We start from the raw sequence: 22,657 nt of genomic DNA, 5'->3' as shown, positions 1-22,657 counted from the left end.
CTTCCTTATCGTTGCCGGTCCTTCTGGTTCTCCTTTAAAAGGGGTCGTGGGGGAAAAGCCCCAGCCCCCTACATGCATTAAGCGACGAGGTTCCCTCTGAAATGAGGGATGTAAGGGAGCCACTACGAAGAAGTTCCGGGAGTTACGAAGGAAGCTTCAAGCTTATAGGGGACAAAGCTGGGGATGGCAAGGTTCTTTATCAACGATGCGGCAGTCATTTTCTTTTAGGAACATGGCTCCTTCATTCACTTGCTCATGAACTCGCAGCTTCGCCAGAAGCGACGAGGGGGGTTGGGGAAGGCCGACGACTACATGAGGGGGAAGTGGAACCTTCGATATCCAATCCCATGTGGAATCTTTGGAAAGCTCCTACTAAGATGAGAAATTCCCCGATAAAGCTGCTAGTACCAGGTGAACTCATATTGGCCAAAGTGGAAGAGAAGTGGTAGAGAGATTCTTCCCTGGGGTTGGTAAGGCGAAATGACGCCACCCGAGCCTAGAGCCCGGGAAGCTCTAAAGGTAAGTTCAAGTCGGAAACATAGCGGGGCTTCTCAAGCTTAGGAAAGTCAACTATCGGTCAAACTTAATAACTTTCTAATTCTTTAAATTGTCAACTTTCGACAATATAGTTAAAATCTTCTAGAAACCTCCAAATCCAAATGCTAACATACGCCCAAGTCCAAAATCACAATCAACGAATATATTGGAACTCTCAAATCCCGATTTCGATGTTGTTTATTCAAAAGTCAAATCCTAATCAACTCTTCTAACTAAAGGCTTCCAAAATGAATACTAAATAAAATCCAGGAAGCTTTAACAAACATTAGAAAATAGATAAAAGAAATAGCAAAAATTGTACCAAATAAAAATAATTGATTAAAAATAGTCAAAATTGCAAAATTGTTTCTCCAAATATCAAGTTAAATATTTTTCTCTTTTCAAATTCTTTGTTAAATCTGACCGTCAAATTTATTAGTAAATATTTGAGGTTGATCAAAAGTAGTAATTTTATAAAATTAAAGGACCCAAACTGCTCAAGGAATTATTTTAAACCTAACACAAATATAAGGACAACTTTTGTGATTTTCGCCAACACAGTTAAAACTCCACTGCAGGGTGAACAAAGTTAGAGGAATTATTGCTAATTAGGAAGAAAAATCAGAGAAGAAATGGCGGGTTTGTTGGCATGGGCAGCAGATGTAGTAGGAGGCGGGCAAAGCAATGACGAAGACAACAACCCCAATTCGATCCCTTTAATCTTTACTCCAGAACAACAAACCTACCTTCAGGATTTGAATCGAAAGGCCACTTCTCTTAGCGGTACGATCCAAGATCTACGGCTCAGACTCCCTCCTCCTGACATCTCACAGCGCCTTCCCCATCTCCACGCTCACTCCCTTGCTTCTAATAATGCTCTCGCTCTTCAACTTAATGCTCACTCTGCTACTAAAGAACAGGTCAAATTTTCTACTTTACCCTCCTTTTTTCCAACTATAGACATTGTAAAGATCGAACCTCTTGTGATCAGTTAACTCCTAATGTTGCCTAAGCAGGCGGATCAAGATTTTAAGTCGGTGTATGCGGAGTTTTACAACGCCCATTGTTCTTTTGTGACAATGAGTGCTGACTATATAGATATATACTCCCTCTATTCCACTTTATGTGACACATTTACTATTTTGATATTTTTTAAAATGTTTTGAATTATTAATTATTATGACCTATAGTAATTTTTACGTAGTTTCCATATATGTAAATTTTATGTCAAAAAGCTTGAAGATTCTTTGTCCATGTAAATTTTATGTCAAAAAGCTTGAAGATTCTTTGTCCAAATTCACACCGAACATTAGTCAGTTTGACCGTCGTACTCCGAACTACGACACTTAAAGTGGAACAGAGATAGTACTTATATCGAGCTGATAGAAGTGGCTGCACATGCATCTATTGCTGAAGGAGTACATTCTCTGGTGATATTTTGGAATCATATGTTGTTTTACGGCCCCTTATCGTCCAAGTAACATGATTTAAAACCAATACTTTCCATATCTGTTTCAGCAAGCAATTTATGGTGTAGGACAAGAACAAGCCATACTTAACTAGTAGGACCAGTAAATTGGAGGTCCAACTCAAGTATCAAGCCCCAAAATTGACCTTCGACTGGATTCGGAGAATAGAATCAGGGAAAAGGATAAAACCTGCGAGGAAAGGTTGAGTGAAACTTGAGTAGAAAAAATTCTCTGCTGTCTGCAAAGATTCACTTTTTTCAGTTCTCCCTTTTTCCTTTTTGCTAAATGGAGGAGACTTGTTCAAGCTGCTAAAAGCTCCCTATGTGTACAGAGATTATTGTAGTCCGGTAATACAAAATGCCAACATAATATGAACTGCTAAGTTAATAACTGCCTGTTTCCCCTGATTTATTGGTGAATTCGACTAACTTAGCTATGATATTGTTATTATTGATTATGTCGGGTACATGAGGTTGGAAAAACAGTTAAATCGTTTAACTTGAAAAATGTTCGATGGCCCCTGGCACACTTTATTTATCATAGATATAATAGGTGCCATCTCCTAAAGCAAGCAGTCAAGGTTGTTCTATACTAGCTATAGCTTATACCACTTGATTCACACACACAACTCACGGTTGTCAAAAGTTACGCATCCATCATCTGGAAGATCCTTGTTGTGGATCACTGATGCCCATATGCCTGGTATTATCGCCACAAAGAGGAGCTTTCGGGTTTTCCGGAGAAGATGGGACCAGAACTTAATAAATTTAGAACTTTCTATTCCATCGCCTGTGGGAACTTGCTGATAGTGAGGAAGCTGTAATATCTATCAGATTGCCCATTTGTCTATTTGTCCTATTTGTCTGGTGAAGAGAGAATGGAAGAGACCCTCAATTGAGCAAGCACAAAATACCTCGTCAAGTCCAAATCTCCAGCTCAAGCAAAAAAAGTCAAAAAAGAGATATCTGCCTTCGTTCTCGCGCAAGCTAAAGCTCAGTTTGCTATAACCAACCCATCACTTCGCATTATCCGGATCTAAAGACCAGTCAAGATATGATATATAGGTCATATCTTTGTCGCAACTGTTTTGCATAAAAAGAAAAAACTTATAGTAATGTCAGCATGCATCATTCGCTTGTGTTCAAAGATATGATATACTAGGAGGCTACTTCATTTAGTTGTTTGACATTCCTAATTGCTTTTCACACTGAATAACAGATTATAGATGTCAGAAGAATCTAAACAACCGCAGAGCAGAAATTTGAATAGATTTATCTTTCCAATTGGCTAGAAGTAGCATAGGACCTTGCTTAGTTACATTACACAAAGTTTCCAAATGAGATGAATACAATGAAGTTTTTGCCTAGGTGTCATTTTTCTCTTGTTACTTTCCTCAGTATTCTTTGATTAGGTGAGGATGTCATTAATAGTATCAAACTTTTACTAGCTCCCTATTTCTTAACTATTTTAATTAATTTGTATTTGCTTTTAAGTTCTATTAACTTTAACGGTATGTATATTGTGATTCTTGGGATGATGTATTAGATTAAGAGATGTTGCTATTTTTTGAAGACATAATTTAGGTAAATTTAAAGTGTGCTCCCTCTAACATAAACTTTTAGTTAGATGGTCACACACTTCCATATGGTATCAGTGCAGGCAAAGGTCCTGGGTTTCAAGTCTCACCACCACCCAATATCAAAAAGAATGTTCACGTGCTTGGATTTAATTATGTCTTAAATACGCTCCCTCACATGCGGGCTTGATTTTTTCCCCCCATGAGCCAAGTATGTGAATTTGTTTTTTAATAGTGTGTGGCAATGAGGCTCGAATACAAGACCTTTGCCTGCTCTGTTACCATGGAGGCGTATTACCATCTCATCTCAAAAACTTAAGCTGTTAGAGAGAGCATACTTTTATTTATTTATTATATTATGTCTCAACACTATTGAGTTCTTTGGCTAACTATCAAGGACTTCGAAGATGATACTTTTGAATGCAGTGGAATATGCATTTAGAGCTTGTAATTTAAAGTATAATAGTTTGTGCTAACTTGATGGCAGGCACAATTAAGAGAAATCACTCTTCAAGAAGAAAATTCGGAGTATGAAAAGGCTATCTCAAGTTATGAGAATAAGATTCAGGAGAAGTCACAGGAAGCAGACCTTCTACACAGCAAGTTGAAGGTTGGTCATAACTTTCTTTAAAGAGTTTTTTATGAGTTACTGTTGTTCAAAAATGACATGTTTCTTCACTGTTTTATCATTTTATTGCATGTCCAACTGTTAGAGGACAGAAGAAATTCTCCAACAAGTGCTCGCATATAGTGGCGGAGCTAGAATTTTCATTAAGGGGTGTCAAAATATATATAAGTAAACATACCAGAAAATTAAGGGGAGTCAACACATAGTATATATGCATATAATGTTTTTTTTACTTATCTACACAGTGTATTTTTCTTGCGAAGGGGTGTCATTTGACAAAGGTGGCTCTGCGACTGCTCGCATAGACAACTGTTAATGTGAATTTTCTTTGTAAAACCAGGAAGCAGGTGCAGAAAAAAATCCAGATAAATTTCATGTCATGTTAGAATCTTAGAATGCCTGGCAAAGAAATTGTGTGGAGTCTCTCTCTCTTTCTCTCTCTCTCTCTTTCTCTCTCTCTCAGAGTTAATTAAGAATTCAATTATTTTTACGCGCCCATGTAGCCATAAATGATTCTCACTGGCATGCACAGCAGATGAGTCGGTCCTATGTGTAGTTATGCATGGAGTAGAAGATGTCATGTACAAATTGTTTTACAAATTGTATTGAAGGATAAGTTACATTATCGCCTGTATCAAATGTCTGAAGTTTTCACAAGTTTTTTCTGGCTATGTTTCACCTTCATCCAGTCCACTGATTCTTTTATACACAATCATCTCTGTTACTGGGATCTTCATTGATATAGAATGAGATTTATGGAACACTATGCAATTTACAGGAATTGGCCTTAATTGAGGAAAACTTGAAGTCAGAGTTAGAACAGGCACAGGCTGCAGCAGCCAGCCAGTCTAAATCAAATGACTTTCTGATTAAAAACAATGGTGAAGATCAAGAAGATGAGGAATCTGCAAATTCTGCATTGCTGGGGAAATTAGAGGAGAAAAAGAAAGAACTGGTGTGTAGCTTAGTTTTTCTCTTGTTGCATTATAATATCCAATGTAAACTACTAGTTGTCCTCCTTTTCCATCTGCTTGTGCTGAACTATTTTATATTAGACATCAATGGAAGAAGCTGTTCATGACCTGGAGAAAAAATGGGCAAAAGTTCAAGATTATGCACTCAAGCAACCTTCCCCAGGTACCCTACTATGAATATATACTAGCTTACATTATTGTGTATAATGAAAATGACACCCTTTTTATATTTTATATTTTCCATTATAAGATTATAAGTTATGAGAAAGGGTCTCTTTTTTTTTCTTTCCTGAAACGGAAAACACTATTAAACTTATCGAATTAGCTTCTCATTGATGTATTCTTTCATCGAGATTCATCAACACCTATTGTCTGTGGTCAAACAATTATAGAGAGATTGGTGTCTTAAAGATTTCTTTCACTTCATGCTTATAAAGAAACTGGTTTCTTTCATATCTCCACGCACATTATTTTGAAGAAACATAGGTAAACTAGTTAGAAATTTAGGGGAATCAAGCTACATAATGACATTTTATAACATGATGAGCCTAAAGAATGACATATTATAACATGATATGCCTAAAATCTCGATCTCTTATGCTATTTCTTGCAGCTCAGCGAGAGAAAATATTGGATAAGCAGCTTCATAGTCTAATAGAGCAACTTGCTTCAAAGCAGGTGAATGATCTGCTTGTTTCTTATTCTCTTTATATTTGGCATTCTGTTATGCAACTATTGATTTGTGGCTCCTAATTGTTTGTGCTTTACCTACTTTAGGCCCAGGCGGAGGGCCTAGCTAATGAAGTCCATCTAAAGGAGATGGAATTAGAAAGATTGAATGGCCTTTGGGGGAAGCTTGAAGCTAGCAATGCCGATATTAATGCTGCCCGGAATAGGTATACAAGAAGCAGCATCGACAGGGGACGTGTTTCTTCAGATTATATTGTTGATCCTCGTCAAAAGCCTGGCCGAATGGAGAATTTGCAGAAGCTTATGTTGCTTAGGTCAGCCTTCGTTGTGTACATTTTAGCACTCCATATTTTGGTATTCATTAAGATATCATTCTAGAGTTGAGCATATTTGCTTCGTGAATTTTTGTTAAACTTTTAAATGTATAAAATGTGAAAAGTCCCTGCATACAATGATGTAGTTTTGCTTGAGAATTAACATGTATAACGTGTAATTTCAGCCTAGAAATATTTGAATATTCACGATAGTGTTGTCTTTTTTTGGTAATAATATTCCAGCTTCTGTTCTTTGTTCTGATGCTTCTCATATAGAGACCAGGAATGTTTCCCTGATAACTTTGCTTGATGTAATTGTTTTAGCTTGGCTGTTGAATGAAAGCAAGGAAGTTTTTTGTTAAATTCCTAGAAGTTTTTCATCAGAAAATATTACATTTGTTATAAAAATATTACTTAAAATGTAAAAAATGCCACCTATATTAGCTGTCAAGAATGGCCGAGGATATTCCATGAGCTTTATGTTATTCTTTCTAGAGAGAAGCATTGTCTACTGACTCCATCTCCTTCCATTTTCAAAACTGTGAATCGAAAAAGGGAATCTTCCCCCCCATGAATCATAGGTCATGTAGCTAATGCCCATAATAGTTAGTAGCAGCCAGATGCGGATCCACAGTGTAAAATATGGTTCACGTGAACCGGTGGTCCTCGGGTTAAAGTATAGATATGATGTACATAATTTGGCAAAAATAGATATATATATTTGATGGAACCTATGGTCAAAAGAGACAAAGTGGTGCATTGGTTTTGGTCTCTTATTTTCAATAGCCTAATGTTAGGGGATCAAAGCCCCATCCAACTTTTTTGTTTAATTTTTTTTAAAAAAAGTAATAGTGCACCCATCCTCCAAAAATCCTAGATCCGCCTATAGTAGCAGCTACATCTTTCAAAGATCTACTTGAAAGTAGCTATACTTATCTTACGATATAAGTGGATTACTCGCGATATTGAAAATCATGAGAAATACAATAGAACGTAACTGTTCAGCCTTTGCATCACGATGTCGAATCAGCGAGGAAGCCTTGTTCGCATTAATGATACAACACGTGATAACTCTTTGACTCTAGAGGAAAAATACTCAGCATGCGGATTCTGGATTTGAAGTTTAAGGGTTCTTACAACTACCTCAAATTAACTTGTAAGCTAAATCCACCCTTGAAATACGTACCTATTGTTTACCCTAAATCAAGCAATTTAACCTTATTTAAGTTTAGTTACAGAGTTTACTTTACTTTTTCCTGCAGATCGGTAGGGGTGTTTAGTTGGTTAGCAGCTACGTTTGAACGCTTTAATAATAAGTAGTATTACAATAATAGCATTTGGACATTACCACCAAATGGCACGAATTAATAGTTATGTCTGCTAGTGACATTTAACCACAATTTGAGACTTTCCTGAATTTGCTAAATATTTCTCTATGCCCTTTAGGTTCCACTTAAGAACGCCCTATATTTGGAGAGTTACCGAAGGTTTTGTATATTAAACTTCAAGCCTACCTGTGAACGTAGTTTTTATCTACAGAGGTCGATGTTGTGTTGTTTCAACAGGTTCAACCGAGTTCTATTTTTACACGAAGCATAAATATATGTGAAAAATTACTGACATTTCAACAAATATTAAATTCTAAACTCAGTAATTATAGATGTGCAATGGTACAAAAATAAATATTGAATCCTTTGCTTAGCTCCATTGTTTTATAAATTGAAGCTTTTCCTTATGAGATCTCCTGCCCTCCAACTTCAACATATGAAGCAAGAAATCACTCCAAGAATCAATAGGACCAGGCAAACACCAATGAACACAATCATTATACAACACAACATTCTCATTTGGCCAATGTCCATATCTACTTGGATGACCATCTGGTCTCAGCAACATGGCTTGTGTTGTATCCAACAATCTAAGTCTCTTTCCCTTTTTCTTGCTTTCCTTCTCTGCTGCCTTAAATTCTTCAACTTGAATAGTATATAAATCCAAGTGGAAACCCTCCAAAGTTGTTTCATTGCTTGAAAATGGCTTTCTCCTCACACAATTCCCACCCTTATTCCATTCTCCACCTTCAAAATGAGAAGGTGCAAAAGTCCTAAGAAAAGTTATGCCCTTGAAGTTTTCCAAGTTGTTGATGGTTTTCAAAACAGTCCTAATTGCCCTTTGGTAGCCATAACTAGATGGGAGGTCAGTAACATTTGGAAGTTCACAGTACCTGCCGAGCGGGTTAATTTCACGTAAGGTAACTGAATTTTATCCATTATACTAATAAGATCATAAAACTATTGTATGTCATATCAAAGTAACTTAACCTTATTTACTATACCAACAAAGTCACTAAACTTTACCAACTACAACAGTATTGTCATAGAACCTTGTCACGTTAAAGTAACTGAAATTTACCTCTATAATAGTAAAGTCGGCAAACTTTATCCACTATATATAGTAGCAAAACTTACCCATCAAGTTAATTTTACTACAATACTGGGTAAAGTTTTGTGACTTTATTATTGTAACTTAACCTTATCTACTAAAACAGTAAAGTCACTAAACTTAACCAACTATAAAGTAATATCATAGGACCTTGTTACGGTAAAGTAACTGAAATTTACCCACTATAACATTAAAGTCGGTAAAGTTTATTAACTATAGTAGCAAAACTTACGCATCAAGTCAATGTTCTAGTTAACGTTTTGTGACTTTGTTGTTATAGTAGGTAAGTTCAATTCCTTTAATATGACAAATGATAATTTTACGATTTTATTATTATAGCGGATAAGGTGAGTGACTATACATATAATTAGGTGTACCTGCAGCCAACTAGTTGGTTTTTCTCGTAGTATACACTGCACCTAGTAAACCAGTGACCAGCATTGAGGATGACATAATCAAATTCTTCAATTTGGTTTCCCCATTTCTCATCAACTTCGTCAAGATAAAGATTGAAGAGTCCAGTTTTAGTTGGACCATCAGAGTCTGTATCTTTCATTTTGACCAAGAATGGTGACCAATATGTTGCTAGGGTAAAATTGTAACTCGTGTATTTCCACCTTTTGAAATTTTCATCTGGGGTAGTAGAGACATCAATTGGATATACCGCCTGTAATGTAAAAATAAAAGAAATCAAGAAAAACAATTAAAAAAGCCATGACTCCTCCCATAACAATAGGGTCATTTTGACTATTACTATATTTTAACATATTATAATAAGTAATTTACTTTATTTTTTAGGCACTAGTTCAACTTAGTATGAACGATTACTTATAATTGTCTTTTAGATGATCGAAAAATTATTTAACGTTGTTAGTTTATTCAAGTTTAAACTCTTTTCCTGAAATATTTAACTTATATATATTGATAGTTTAAAGAATTTTTGCACTATTCCACTCATTATATGCTTTACTTGTAGTTTATCTCTCGATGACTCGATAGTGTAAATTTTCTAAAACAATATTGGTGTATAAAAGTTGAACTTTACATTAAAAGAGTTTAGCCTCTGTACATCCATTAACAGTGTAAAATTTTCTTAGACTATTCTACGCGTTATAAATGATTACATATAGTTATCTTTTAGGAAGACTGGAAAATATAAAAACTCGTTAATACTGTCAGTTAAGTTTTTTTTTTTTTTACTAAAACGAATAGTTAGACACATGCAGAGGCACATGCGGTGTTTAGCAGGCTTCGACTTAAAAAAGAGAAAGAAAAGCACTGATCTTGTTTATGTCAGAATGTAAAATATATAGAAAAATCTGCTGATTCTCAAGCTTAAATATTTTTTAAATTAACCAAAAACCATTTTTTATAAGGGAAAAGGATAAAATGACCATGGTGTTGGACCTTGGTTGCCAATGAATTTGTCAACAAATCTCTGAAAAAAGACAGTTATCCTCTCATTATTTAACATTTCTCGATGGAATAACATGTTAGGAACCCACGTTGTCATGCTTGGATTCTATCACAAGTTTGTCTGAGAACTTCGGATCTACTAAGCTACCCAGTCCTGATAGGATTTTACAAGTATATAGTCTCAGAGTTAAAAATAATTTTTACATTATAAATATATCTTAACATATTGCCCTTGGGCGGGGCATTTGCAAAACACACTGAGATTTACGAGTATGGCTTAATTCTGTGAAATTTATGTCCCAAGCGTCCGACTATTCGTCCTCAACATGCCAATTGTTCGGAGCTCGCTTAATAATTCTTACGCAAATTATGTGTAAAATTTCCTAATAAACACAGTTGATTCCCAAAATTCTTTTACCAAATGAATGATAAGAGTTCTATTCATATATAAATATGAAGATTGAGAGTAACTTTAATAATGAGCCATCATATTGCAAAATTTAATTACCGAGAACAGGTGAGGCTGAATATTAAAAATTTCTTTTCAAAAATAGATAGCCGAAACTTATATATCACTTGTTGGTCTTCATGTCTCTCAAAATTTTCAGTCTTTTATTATTTTAATATTTGAGAGCAATTTTATATTTATTTATGAAGGAGTAATGTTTTAAATTATAGTACTAATAAAATTTCTTGATTATTTACTTTTTAAGAGGTAAAATGTGTAGTTTGATATATGCTAGATGTTTATTTTCCATGAGTTTTTTTTATAATTATTTTAAATTTTCTTAAACTTTTAATGTACTTTCTAGATTTTTTGTGTTATTATATTATTCTAAAAAACTAAAAAATACAAAGATCTATGGGGCTTACGCCCAATGTCTCGAGACTTACACCTCGCCTCGTATTAAAAAAAATGCCTGCCTCATGCCCTTTCCCTTTAAAACATAACAATAATTTGTCTTATTTTCAAGATAATGAACTCACTTTTTATGAATAGTTACCTGTGGTTTCTTTTAGGTGAGTTGAAAATATAAAAATTCATTTGCACGGTATAGAAAAACTCATCGTTCTAAAATAGTGGCGGATCTACCTTGCTATATATGATCAATTCACCCGAACCTAGTAACGTTTACTCTTTTATATATATATATATATATTAAGAAATTCACTAAATATTAATTAATTTTGACCGTGAACAACAACTAGTACTATATTAACTTGAGATATAGTACTAAATCTTAAATCCATAAACTTCAAATCCTAAATCTGTGTCCGTTCAAATCCTAAATCTGTGTCTGTTCTATATGGCTGTGAAGCTGAAAATGCAACATGACAAACTCTATACTAGCACTCTACAAGATTCCATTGTCGTAATTTTCTATTTAATGTGAGAAGTACTTGTCCAAAAATTTGTTACCAATAGGAAAAATTATTTAACCCTTAAGCTTCGTGTAGTACTTTGCGATGGTGGGTCTTTGTCATCCTCTTTTTTCCTTTTCTTTTTCTTTTTGATGATTAATATATGAAGTAGGAGAAAAGGGTAATGCCGTTGTTCGACAATCAACGCCAGCTCGAAAATCACTTTGAGAATAACGATAACTACATGATTGTTAATTTCGTATTCACAAGAAAAGAAATAGTATAAATTTCAGGTTCAAACCTTATTTGCCTTCAATGGAATTTCACCTAATTCTTGAAAAACGTTAATCTTTGGTTAACAAACCTTCCTCCACATCGAACCTCTATTACACTACAAGCTATGTGCACTTAACCCAAGATAAGCAAATAAAAGAAAAGAAAAAAAGAAAAAAGAAAAGAAAAAGAAAAATGCACATCCATTTTTCTTCGATCTAACTAGAGTTTCAAGGAACAAGGTGGTTTATAGTATTTTACTAAATATTTTCTACTGTCTTATAGTTATCTGTTTTGTAAAGTTTATGTACATTTTTTAAGAATACAATTAATAGCGTTAATCATAAGATCAATACTGGCTTAAATAATCCTTTATCTCTCGTTTAAATATTATATCACTTAATAAACATTTCAATAATTAGAGAAGTAATGGTAGATTTGGAAAAGCAAGATAAAGCAATGAATTTTACAAATACTATATGCAGAATGGAAGGAAAGTTGAGGCTTTAAGCAAATGAACCAGAATAATAAGAACTATAGTGAGTAAAACGGCACCTGAGATAAGAGACATATTAAGGATTGCATTTGATTTCTCCCCACTGAATCTCCAACAAAAGCCAAGGACTTGTTCCTCATCATATCCAAGAACTGATATGGATTGAAGATAGGCAACTCACATCCCTTGGGTTTCCACCTGTTGAAAATACAGTCAAACCTCTCTATAACAACATCGCTATATAATAACCTTTTATTATAAAAGCCAAATTTTTTATGGAATCAATTTTCATGCTATGTTATAATATAAGTTTTCTATAACAACACTTGGCTACAACAACCAAACAAATCTGAAACAAATGAGGCTGTTATAGATCGTTTCGATTGAGATTAAGGCATAATTATTGTTGTACACGCATCGTTTTATTCATGAACTAAGGGAAAAAGAAAAGTCTAAAACTAAGTTATGATACATGTACTAAACTAGACACACTATACCTCCATTTCAAGAAATCAGTATCAGGCCTTCCATATTTCATGCAATTTTGATGTTCGTGGATAGCCCAACACGTCGTGTTCGTGTAATATGGACCATCTGGATTCGGAATCCACTCTCCTTTGAAAATATCACATGTTTCATCTTCTGTAAACTTTATCTCCATATCTTCCATATGATATGTTGGTGATTTTTTAGACTGATGGTTTACTAAATCTTTGGCATGATACCACTTTGAAGTGTGGTGAAGAGGGATGACACCTAGAATAATGAATGTTAAAGCTACAAGTATGAATATTTTTGGGGTTCTTTGAGATGTATTATTGGAGTTTTTCCCACAAGGGAACTCCATTGCTTGGAGCTTCTTCAATAGAGGATTGAAAAAGGGAAAGAAGAGATGGGAGGAAGTAGAAAGTTAACTATTAAAATATATTCTTTGTGGAAATGGTATCAAGAAATTAAGCAAGGACTAGTTGGCACTGATATGAGACACAACCAACGTGCTAGTTATATTATAATAAATTTAAATTATATACACTTTGATGTAATAAACTTTTATACCATGAGGTCACCTTTATTTATCGTAGCAAAAGTAAAACATATTTTATTTTCAAGATTATAAAATTTCTTTACATTATGAATGGTTACACTAAAGCCAACCGTAAGAATTAATCGTACTAAAACAACACATTTTCCTTAATTCAAATAAAAAATTATTCAAATTAACAAAAAGAAATATAGGAGAGTTTTCCTCAAAGAATCTTCTGCTAGAGGAGAAGCGAGAATTTGAAGCTTATGGGTTCTGAACTTGCCATGGAATTTATAGCTCGTCTAATTAGTTACTGAGTTTATAATTAAATATTATACTAAACAATACAAAGTCTAAGCAAAATTATTGAGTTTGCCTGAATCCGTAACTAATGCTCTAGCTCCGTCCTATCTCGTGTTGCTCCATCTTCAACATATGAAACAGGAAATCATTCCAAGAATCAATAGGACCAGGCAAACACCAATGTACCCAGTCTTTGTGCTCTACTTTCTCAGGGTGCAGATGCCCATATCGACTTGGGTGACCATCTGGTCTCAACAACATGGCTTGTGCTATATCCAACAATTTAAAATTCTTCCCCTTTATCTTCCCTTCCTTCTCGGCAACCCAAGATTCTTCCACTTGCGACTTATAAAACTCCAAATTCAAGCCCTCCAAAACTATTTCATTGCTTGTAAATGGCCTTTTCCTCAAACAATCCCCACCTGCATTCGTTAATTCTACGTACGGTCAGTGAACTTTATCCACTAGAACGTTAAAGCTGCGAAACAATTTTTCGTCACATTAAAGTACGTAATTGAACTTTATTTCACTACAACAATAAAGTCATTAAACTTTATCTAGTAAAACAATAAAGTAATATCACTTCTTAGTCACACAAAAGTAACTGAACATTAATTACTCACTATACTCGTAAATTCAATCACTAAACGTTACGCATTATAATGACAAAACCTACCTATTAAGGTGACTTTAATTTACCGCTATCATGGCCGGCTTTACTATTTTAGTAAGTAAAGTTTCATTAATGTTATAGTTGGAAAAATGCAGGGAAAATACATAAAATGATCTGACCTGTATACCATTCTCCACCTTCAAAATGAGCAGGTGCAAAAGTCCTAACAAAAGTTGTACCCTTAAATTTCTCTAAACTGTTGACGGCTTTTAAAGCTGTCCTAAATGCCAGTGTACGCATAATGAACTGGGAATTCAGTAGCATTTTTTAGAGAACATCGCCAGCAGCCAACTAATTGATTTTTCTTATAGTATAATCGATTGAACCAGTGGCCAGCATTAAGGATGATATAGTTGAACTCATTGATATGGCTTGTCCATTTTTTATCAACTTGGTCAAGATAAATGTTGAAGACTTCGTCGTGCCTATGACCATCCAAGTTTGTTTTGACCAGGAGTGGTGACCAAAATGTTGCGATGGTAAAGTTGTATGATGTGTATTTCCACCTTTTGAACTTGACATCAGGAGTGGGAGAGATATCGATTGGATGTACTACCTGTAAAAAAGGAAATTAGTGACTTAGTAAATATTATCTTCATGTTCTATTGTAAAGCCACATAAATTTTAGTAGTTAGTCATTCCTACATATCAAAATCCACAGATTTTGCAAGAATCAACAAGAACGTTCAATTTCCTCAAAAGCTAGGGTTCCAAACAAAAAGGTAAGGATGCCAATCCGACCTTGAATTTGATTGATCCAATTGGTTAATTTGAATTTTATACCCCATATCCTCGATTTGTAACTTCCTAAAGCTCCATATGATATTTTAGGACTTGCAAGTATGGATGATTTAGACCATGAGGGACTCGGGGAAGATTTGAAATCTTATCTTGTTAAAATGGAAGTTTAAAGAGCTTAAATCGATTCTAGTATTCAAGCTTTGATTCATGATTTGAATTTTTAAATAAGTTAATATGGTATTTTTGAACGTTTATGTATGCTTGGTTTGGATCCCAAGAGGCCGGGGAGGCGTTCGAGACACTGTTGCATGCAACTTGAGAATTCAAGGATTTCAAATGTTGACTTTACCTCTCGATCTTAGTATCTGAACATTGATTTATGTTTTGAGACCTTGGATAGGCCTGTATAGTATTACTGGACTCACATGAATGATTGGGTTTAGAATACGAGGGGCTCATGCGAGTTTCGGGGAGTTTGGTGCAAGATTGAAAAAGAAAAAAGAATATTGGAGCTGAGCGGTCACAGAGTTCTTGGGCGAGCTTTAAAGATAAATCAGCGGGCCAGTCGCAAGCTGTCATTTTGTTCATGGTAGTTTAGGACCTTGTATTTCTGTTGTATAAATTTTAATAGAAGTTATATTTTCATATCAGTATTGTATTCCTAGTCTTAATAGCCCATGACTTTTGGCACCAATTCGTGGGGTAGTTTGTATAAAATTTCACATTTTGGTAGTTTGTATTAAATTTCACAATTTAACTTTATTATTTATATAAATATCTTCCGTTTGAGTTATAATTATGTTGGATAGTTTGCCTAGAAGATTGAGTCATGTGCTATCATGACTTGGTGGAATGTGGGTTATAACAAAGTGGTATTAGAGTCGGTTCACAGTTCTTACGAGTCATGAGCAGTGTTTTAGTAGAGTTTTATTTATAAGTGTGTAGAGTTCCATACTTATAAGTGAGGTATTTAGGAAAGTATTTTCTTCTTTCATTCACTCCTCGTGCTATAAAATTAGAAGTAGGACTCTGAGATTCTCCTTCTCTTTCCTATGCGATGTGCGGAACATGTTGTCTGTTTAGGCACCAGAGTCTTGAGATGATGTCGTGCATAAGGTGCGAGATACTTTTTCCATGATATAGGGTAGGTCAATCTAGAGGACATGTGGCCAATTATAGACCACAACTTAGGCTCGGGAGAGTCAGTTGTGAGGTGTTGATTTAGGACACTTCAGTCCAAAATATTCATAGAAATGAAAGTGATGACACAATGAGCTATATCTATGTGATTAAGCAGGCACCTCTATATCTTTAAAGGATAATAAACGGTAGAGTTCTCAATTTGAATTGGTGCGATTAGCAAGATAACTATGTGATAAGTGCTATTATGTCTACGGACTACGCTGTGAGTGTGGATATAACGAGAAGAATTTTCTTGGGATGCAAAGGAAAACGAAAATACTTTAGCATAGTCGCTCCTTGAGTATTATTTCAGTCATATAATATAGACGCATCAATGGACCTTCGGTAGTTCGTTAGTGAGATAGAAAAAATTCTAATACTCTTTGGATGTAAAACACTTAGAAGAATCAGTTTATCACATAGAGGGAAGAAGCCATAGTAAGGTTATGGTGAGACGTTGGATAATGGTAAGACATGTAAGGATATCTCCTATTATGAGGTCCGAGATCGTATGACTTCATATGAGATTTTTATGAAGAGTATTCCTTCTGTCCAGTAGAATGAATATGCTACAGTAAGTGTTGTAATAGCTATAGCAAGTTGACACGAATGTCATAAGGATAAATTGTGCATTTTTGTGGATGTTTTGAAATGGTGTTATGCTTAGTACCACATCAGCTAATGAGAAGATAAGGTAAGTGTCAGCTAGATGACATGGTAATTGAGCGGGAATAAGTTACTGTAAGTTCTAAGACTATGTGCTAGTGACTTCGAGCCAAGTGGAAGAGTCTATCATCGACAATTAGATCTTACAGACTTGTATAGTACCTAAACTAAGATGCACTTACGGATCAGTTTTGGCATGATAAGGGTGAAATCTAGGTCATATTGATGATATACTAAAATTGTTGGATGATCCAGACTTGTTATTCTTAGGGGATAAAGCATTGAACGAGAAGACTTTCACTCGGTTGCCTAATGACAAGGTTACTCCATCCAGGGAGTTGATGTGCAAATAGAATACAGTTTGTTCAAAAGATTTGGTTATGCACCTAGACACTAGATCAGAGTTATTGACTCTCTGAATGCTTTAAGTGGCTATTAAGTTTCAAGATTTGCTACTCGAGAAATTATCAGATATTTCACTTGTTTGAAAATTTGGACTTGGCATTGGTTTGCCGTTAGGGATTCAATGTACTTATATATCATTAATGTAGTAACTCTACGGATTTGAAAAATTGTATGTAACAAAGCTGGATTTATTGGAAGGTTCCTTAGAGTGAATCTCTCTCCTTGAGGTACTTCGGAGTATGTTATCAGGATAAAAAGTATTATAGACATTAAAAAGATTTTGCTTTAGTCGAGATCACTTAGAGTGAGTTTTGGGTAAAGATCATAACATTTCGAGAAGATATCTAATGTCTTAAAAGGGGGATCAAGAATAATTTGAAGGAAGTTAGGTCGGTATATATAGTAGTGGCTTGGATTTTTTTTGTGTAATCGGGTATTATAGATACTTTGTGGAAGGACTTTTGGGTTAGACAATATATGCAACTTAGTTGACTTAAAGGGATCCAGTTTCAGTGGCTTGGGTGTGTGGAAGCGAGCTTCTAAAAGCTAAAGATGGTTTGGACCATGACTTTAAAGTTGGTGTTACTACGGGCTTGGAGAATTCGTTACGTGCTTGTGATTTGCCTTACTAGTTGAGTTAAGTACTTAAGTTTGTACCCTTTAAGGGCAATAGAGTGCTTTTGAGATGATCTCTCTTACTTAGGAATTTGGAGTTGATGATATAATTCTTATGCTTGAAATATGGTGTCATTTTTATTATACGGAGCCATGTGACATTTGCCTTGATTTGCAAAGGATCAGTTCATCTTTGGACAGAGTATCTTGAGTTAGAATAGTGATGATAATGTGGATTGATTATGAGTATGGAAATTTTATCATGCATCACTCAGGAAGAGTGTGGGTTGTAGAGAACGCTTCAAGAATGAAGTCTATGGACAATTTGACTAAGTGTTGTGATAGTTGTGTGAATGGTAAGCATTAAGGTTCGAATTTTAATTACTTCACATAGAAAATTAATGGTAATGGGCTTTACTAGATGCTTGTATATATGAATTAACAATCATTTAGTGGAATAGGTAGAGTTCATGGGTACAAGAATTTTTGCATTCTTAAGGTTTAGAAATCAAATTTCTAGAGGCAAAACTAACTCTTTAATAGTGAACAAAGTAATGGCTACTTAGATGATTGTGTGTATTCAATATGAGTGACTTGAGAAAGCTTATTCTTGACAAGCTATGGTACATGGTTTGCAGTACTTGATATAGCTAGGATCTGTCTAAGTGTAATGAGATATCTCCCTTGAAAATCCTTTGGTTGAGAAGTATGATTTAAGAGAATTTCTTTGCTTTCTTCCCTTGTGTTAGAATGGTAAACGAATTAAGGAATGACTTCAGATGATTATAGGCTGGAGTATTCGAAGTATTTGGGTTCCACGAGGTTGTATCAGGTCATCTGTTACTTGTCTAGTTGGAGAAAAAGTGAAGGGAAAGGATACAACATGGTTCTTCTTGATACTTGAGTTGATAATTGGTCTGATATCAACATTTGAGACTGGTGGGTTAGGAGCTTACTTGGATATCCACGAGTAGCAGTTAGAACATGTCAATTTGAATTTGTGGAAGAGTTATTACCTCTTTGGAAAGGTGTGAAATCAATTTAAGTGACTACTGATAGGCCGGATAAGTGTGAATTTTAACCACTTATTAATAGTTTTTTGCTATAGTTTTTAGTCCGAAAGTGTTGATTTTTATCTCCAAATATAATGAACATGGTTGAATTGCAGGTTTGCTGTAGAATGTATGCTTAATGAAGAAAAATAACTCAAAAAGGAGATGATCTAACCAAGTTCAGCAAAGAGAAGAAATGCTAAGAAAAATGCGGTTCACAGAATTCCATTTGCGTCCTCAAAAGCAAGTACGGTCTGCAAAATATGAAATGCGGCCGCAGAAGAAGAACTAGAGCTTTAGGGATTTTTGACAAAAATGCGGTCTGCAGACTAAAATATGCGGTCGCACTTGGTCCGTAAAATAGGTTCGCACTTACAAGCCGGGAAGATCAGAAAATGTGTAACCGAACAAGTCTGGAGCCTCTTTAAAATGTGGCCTGCAGCAATTCATATGCATCCTTAACTCCTTGAAGCGAAATCACCCGTAATGTTAACCCAACAAAGCGTGGACAACAGAAGTTAAAGTGCGGCCGCAAAACCCTCTGAAGGGTATTTTTGCCAGAAGTTTTGGAGCACTATAAATAGGCGTGAAACACTTTTTTAGGCGATCTTTTTGTATTGTAACAACAACTGGTAGTTATTTTTAGCTATTTGGAGAAACTTTGACCTACAATTAAAGAGGATCAATTACTTTTCCATTTTAATTTAACTTTATATCTTTCATTTCTTCTTCTTTTTCTTTTTCTATGTTCATTGCCATGAGAAGCTAGATTTTTATCTAGGGTTGTGATTCAACCCTAGTGTATAAAACTTATGGGTGTTTAATATTAATGCCTGCTATTGATTGGATTATTGTTGTTTAGCCTTGTTTATACTTTAAAGTTAGAATTGATAGTTACAAACATTGATTCATGCTTATTTGATTTTATTCTTACTTGAGAAAGAGGAATTTAGTCTAGGAAAACTTGGCTAACAAGAAATTGAACTTGTTGAAGTATCAATTTGTTTGATTAAAGAATTTGAACTAGAGATAGGAATTATCCAACTTGGACTCATATTCAATTATTTTTATTGCTACCCATTGGGACTTGAAAGAGCCAATTTGGGCATAATCACTCTTTAGGCAAGGGGTATTGGGTGATTACTTGAGAATTGAGAGTCACAATATCCCCGATCTACTAAGAAAGTATATATTTTCTCTACCCATTAGGTTTACACCTAGGTTTAGGTTACAACTCTAGGCTTTTCTCTATTTGACAAAACCTCTAAAACATTTTAGTTATTACTTGTTCATTAGCTAGTCAAATTTCTTAGTAGTTTAATTTAGCAAAATTGTTACCCACCTTTGTTTGGAAGCTAAATCTATTTATTTTGAGTTTCTCTCTTGGGTATTTACCTCAACACCTATTCTAAACTCCTTGTGGATTCGACTCCGACTCACGTTGGGTTTATTATTATAATGACTGTGTCATATTCCCTTAATTGGGGTGTGACTTGGACGTGTTCAATTTTTGGTGCCGTTGCCGGGGAGTTTACGGTGTTAGCTATATACTTGAGTTTGTTTCTTGAAGTATCTTATTTTACTTTTGTGATTCTAATTTGATAAAGTGATTATAGGTTCCAAATGGCGAACAACGAACTTGAAAACATACCATTGGGAGAGGTGGATGGCGAAGAGTAGTGACTTGATGAAATGCCTCAAGCTCCATAACAAAATCGCGGAGGCCGAGGTCAATAAGACAATGAGCCTCCACCTCCCCCACCTCCACCACCACCACAACCACAAGCGGCGCAATATAAGATTTTTCCCAATGAAGGTTATGCAAGTGCCATAGTCCCACATTCTACTCATACTTAGAATGAAATAGCGGCGAAGTTTATTTCAAAGTTTTTCTCACTTTGATCGAGCAACGAGGTTATTTTACCGGAACACCAAATCAAAATGCTTATAAGCATTTGAAAGGTTTTGTGGATATGTGTTGGAGAAGCAAACAAACAAATGTCCAGAAAGATCCATTGCGGTTAAGGCCTTTTCCCTTCTCACTAAGGGGTAAGGCTTTGGATTGGTTGGAACGCTTGCCTAATCATTCTATTCATACATGTGATGAATTGGCGGCGAAGTTTATTTCAAAGTTCTTCTCTCCCGCGCACATAGCAACTTTATGGGATGTAATATTGGTATTCAAGCAAGAGAACAATGAACTTTTTCATGAAATTTGGGAGCATTATCGAACTATGGTGAAGGAGTGCCCTAATAATGATATGTCCGACAATATGATCCAACAAACTTTTTACCGTGCTATCAATACCACGAATCAATGTGTGGTCAATCAATTAGCCAAAGGAAATTTCATGACAACACCTTATGCGGAGGCATGTGAGATTCTTGATGAGATGGCGGAAATTTCTTCAGCTTGGCAATCCCGAGCTAATATTCCCCAAGGTGATCCAACATGATTCATCTTCATAAAGTATTGCAAGACCATGGGCAAGCTATTACTGAATTGATCATAACCATGACTCAACTCGCTAAGGCTCAACTTCATAAAACTTAAGCCCCTAAGAAAGTTCAAACCATGGAAGGGGTGAGTGTTTTGGCCAACAAGAAGAGGACTAAAGGTCCCCAATTTCAACCCTGGTGGAGACTTATGCACATGATGATGTTGGTTATGAGCAAGATGACTCTTATCAAGAGCAAGAAGAAGAGGTACCATTTGTGAACAACTATCAAGGGCAACAGAGTAATTTTTAAGGCTCCAATCAAAACCAATACTGTTCTCAAAACAACCAAGGCAATTAGGTTTCTAACCATCAAGGGAATTGACATAACAACAAAAACAAAGAGAATTGGGGAGGTAACAACGAAGGAAATTGAGGGAACAATAATAATCATGCAAATCGAGTTCGGGTTTACAAAGACCCCCAATGTACCAACAACCAAGCAACCCACATCTTTATCCTTCCCACTGTTCAAGTTCTTCAAGCAATAAAATGGGTCGTATCGAGAACAAGTTCAAGCTAATGATGGAAAAGAATGCGGATTCGGATGCCCACTTGCCTCACATACCACATCAATTCATAATATTGAAGTTCAAACGGGACAAATCTCTCAAGCTCTTAATAGTCTTTGTAAGGGTGCATTACCAAGTGATACGGTAGTGAACCCAAAGGCTGATAACAATACAGGGCATACTATGGCGGTTATCACAAGAAGTGGAAGAGGCGGGAATGTACCTACCTCAAATGAAAAGTAACTTATCAATGATGACCAAATGATCCAAGGGGAGGGAATCCCACAAAACGATGTGCAAGTACAAAATGATGTTCAAATTGATATTGATGATAGTATGGAGGAGACCCGAGAAGAGGTGAACCCGTCTAGGGAACACATCATTGACATGTCGGATACGGTGGTGCAAAAGGCTAAGGCAACCTTTGACAAAGCCTCCACCCTCATACCCTCAAAGGTTCACTAAGCAAAATGGTGAGAATTAATTCAAGAAGTTCATTCATATGATGAAAGGTCTCTCTATTAATGTGCCATTGGTGGAAGCTTTGGAATAAATGCCCTGTTATGCCAAGTTTATGAAAGAACTTGTGATCAAGAATAGGTCAACGAACTTTGAAACTATCAAGTTCACTCATCAAGTGAGTGCAATTTTTCATTCCATGGCTCCTAAGTTGGAGGATCTCGATGCTTTCACAATTTCTTGTACTATTGGAAGTACCAATTTTGCTAAAGCTCTTTGTGATCTTGGGGCAAGTATTAATTTGATTCCCAATTCGATGTTCAAAACTAATGGGATTGGGAAACCTAGACCCA

At 35.4% G+C, this 22,657-nt stretch overlaps 2 protein-coding genes and 1 long non-coding RNA gene across 3 annotated transcripts; 1 reads left to right on the top strand and 2 right to left on the bottom strand.

Annotated features, from left to right (window-relative positions):
- The first annotated feature begins 1,074 nt into the window (after positions 1–1,074).
- Positions 1,075–6,447, top strand: LOC107799687 (uncharacterized). Its single transcript, XM_075229724.1, has 6 exons — positions 1,075–1,457; positions 4,070–4,192; positions 4,989–5,165; positions 5,266–5,347; positions 5,798–5,862; positions 5,962–6,447. Exons 1-6 carry the CDS (start codon positions 1,170–1,172, stop codon positions 6,250–6,252), a joined length of 1,026 nt encoding a protein of 341 aa, XP_075085825.1. The 5' UTR covers positions 1,075–1,169; the 3' UTR covers positions 6,253–6,447.
- A 1,363-nt stretch (positions 6,448–7,810) lies between these two features.
- On the bottom strand, positions 7,811–13,131 carry LOC107799685 (protein trichome birefringence-like 19). Its single transcript, XM_016622823.2, has 4 exons — positions 12,672–13,131; positions 12,234–12,372; positions 9,005–9,294; positions 7,811–8,409 (listed from the first exon to the last, which is right to left on the bottom strand). The coding sequence occupies exons 1-4, from the start codon at positions 13,019–13,021 to the stop codon at positions 7,887–7,889; spliced, it is 1,302 nt and encodes a 433-aa protein (XP_016478309.1). The 5' UTR covers positions 13,022–13,131; the 3' UTR covers positions 7,811–7,886.
- Positions 13,132–13,293: 162 nt separating this feature from the next.
- LOC142168761 (uncharacterized) lies at positions 13,294–14,490 on the bottom strand. Its single transcript, XR_012698734.1, has 2 exons — positions 14,294–14,490; positions 13,294–13,923 (listed from the first exon to the last, which is right to left on the bottom strand). It is a non-coding gene; the product is annotated as an uncharacterized LOC142168761 (long non-coding RNA).
- Positions 14,491–22,657: the final 8,167 nt, after the last annotated feature.

Source organism: Nicotiana tabacum, chromosome 14 (assembly GCF_000715075.1).
Source record: "Nicotiana tabacum cultivar K326 chromosome 14, ASM71507v2, whole genome shotgun sequence".
Classification (NCBI taxonomy): domain Eukaryota; kingdom Viridiplantae; phylum Streptophyta; class Magnoliopsida; order Solanales; family Solanaceae; genus Nicotiana; species Nicotiana tabacum.
Note: the sequence above shows the minus strand (reverse complement) of the source record. Positions and strands in the feature narration are given on the sequence as shown.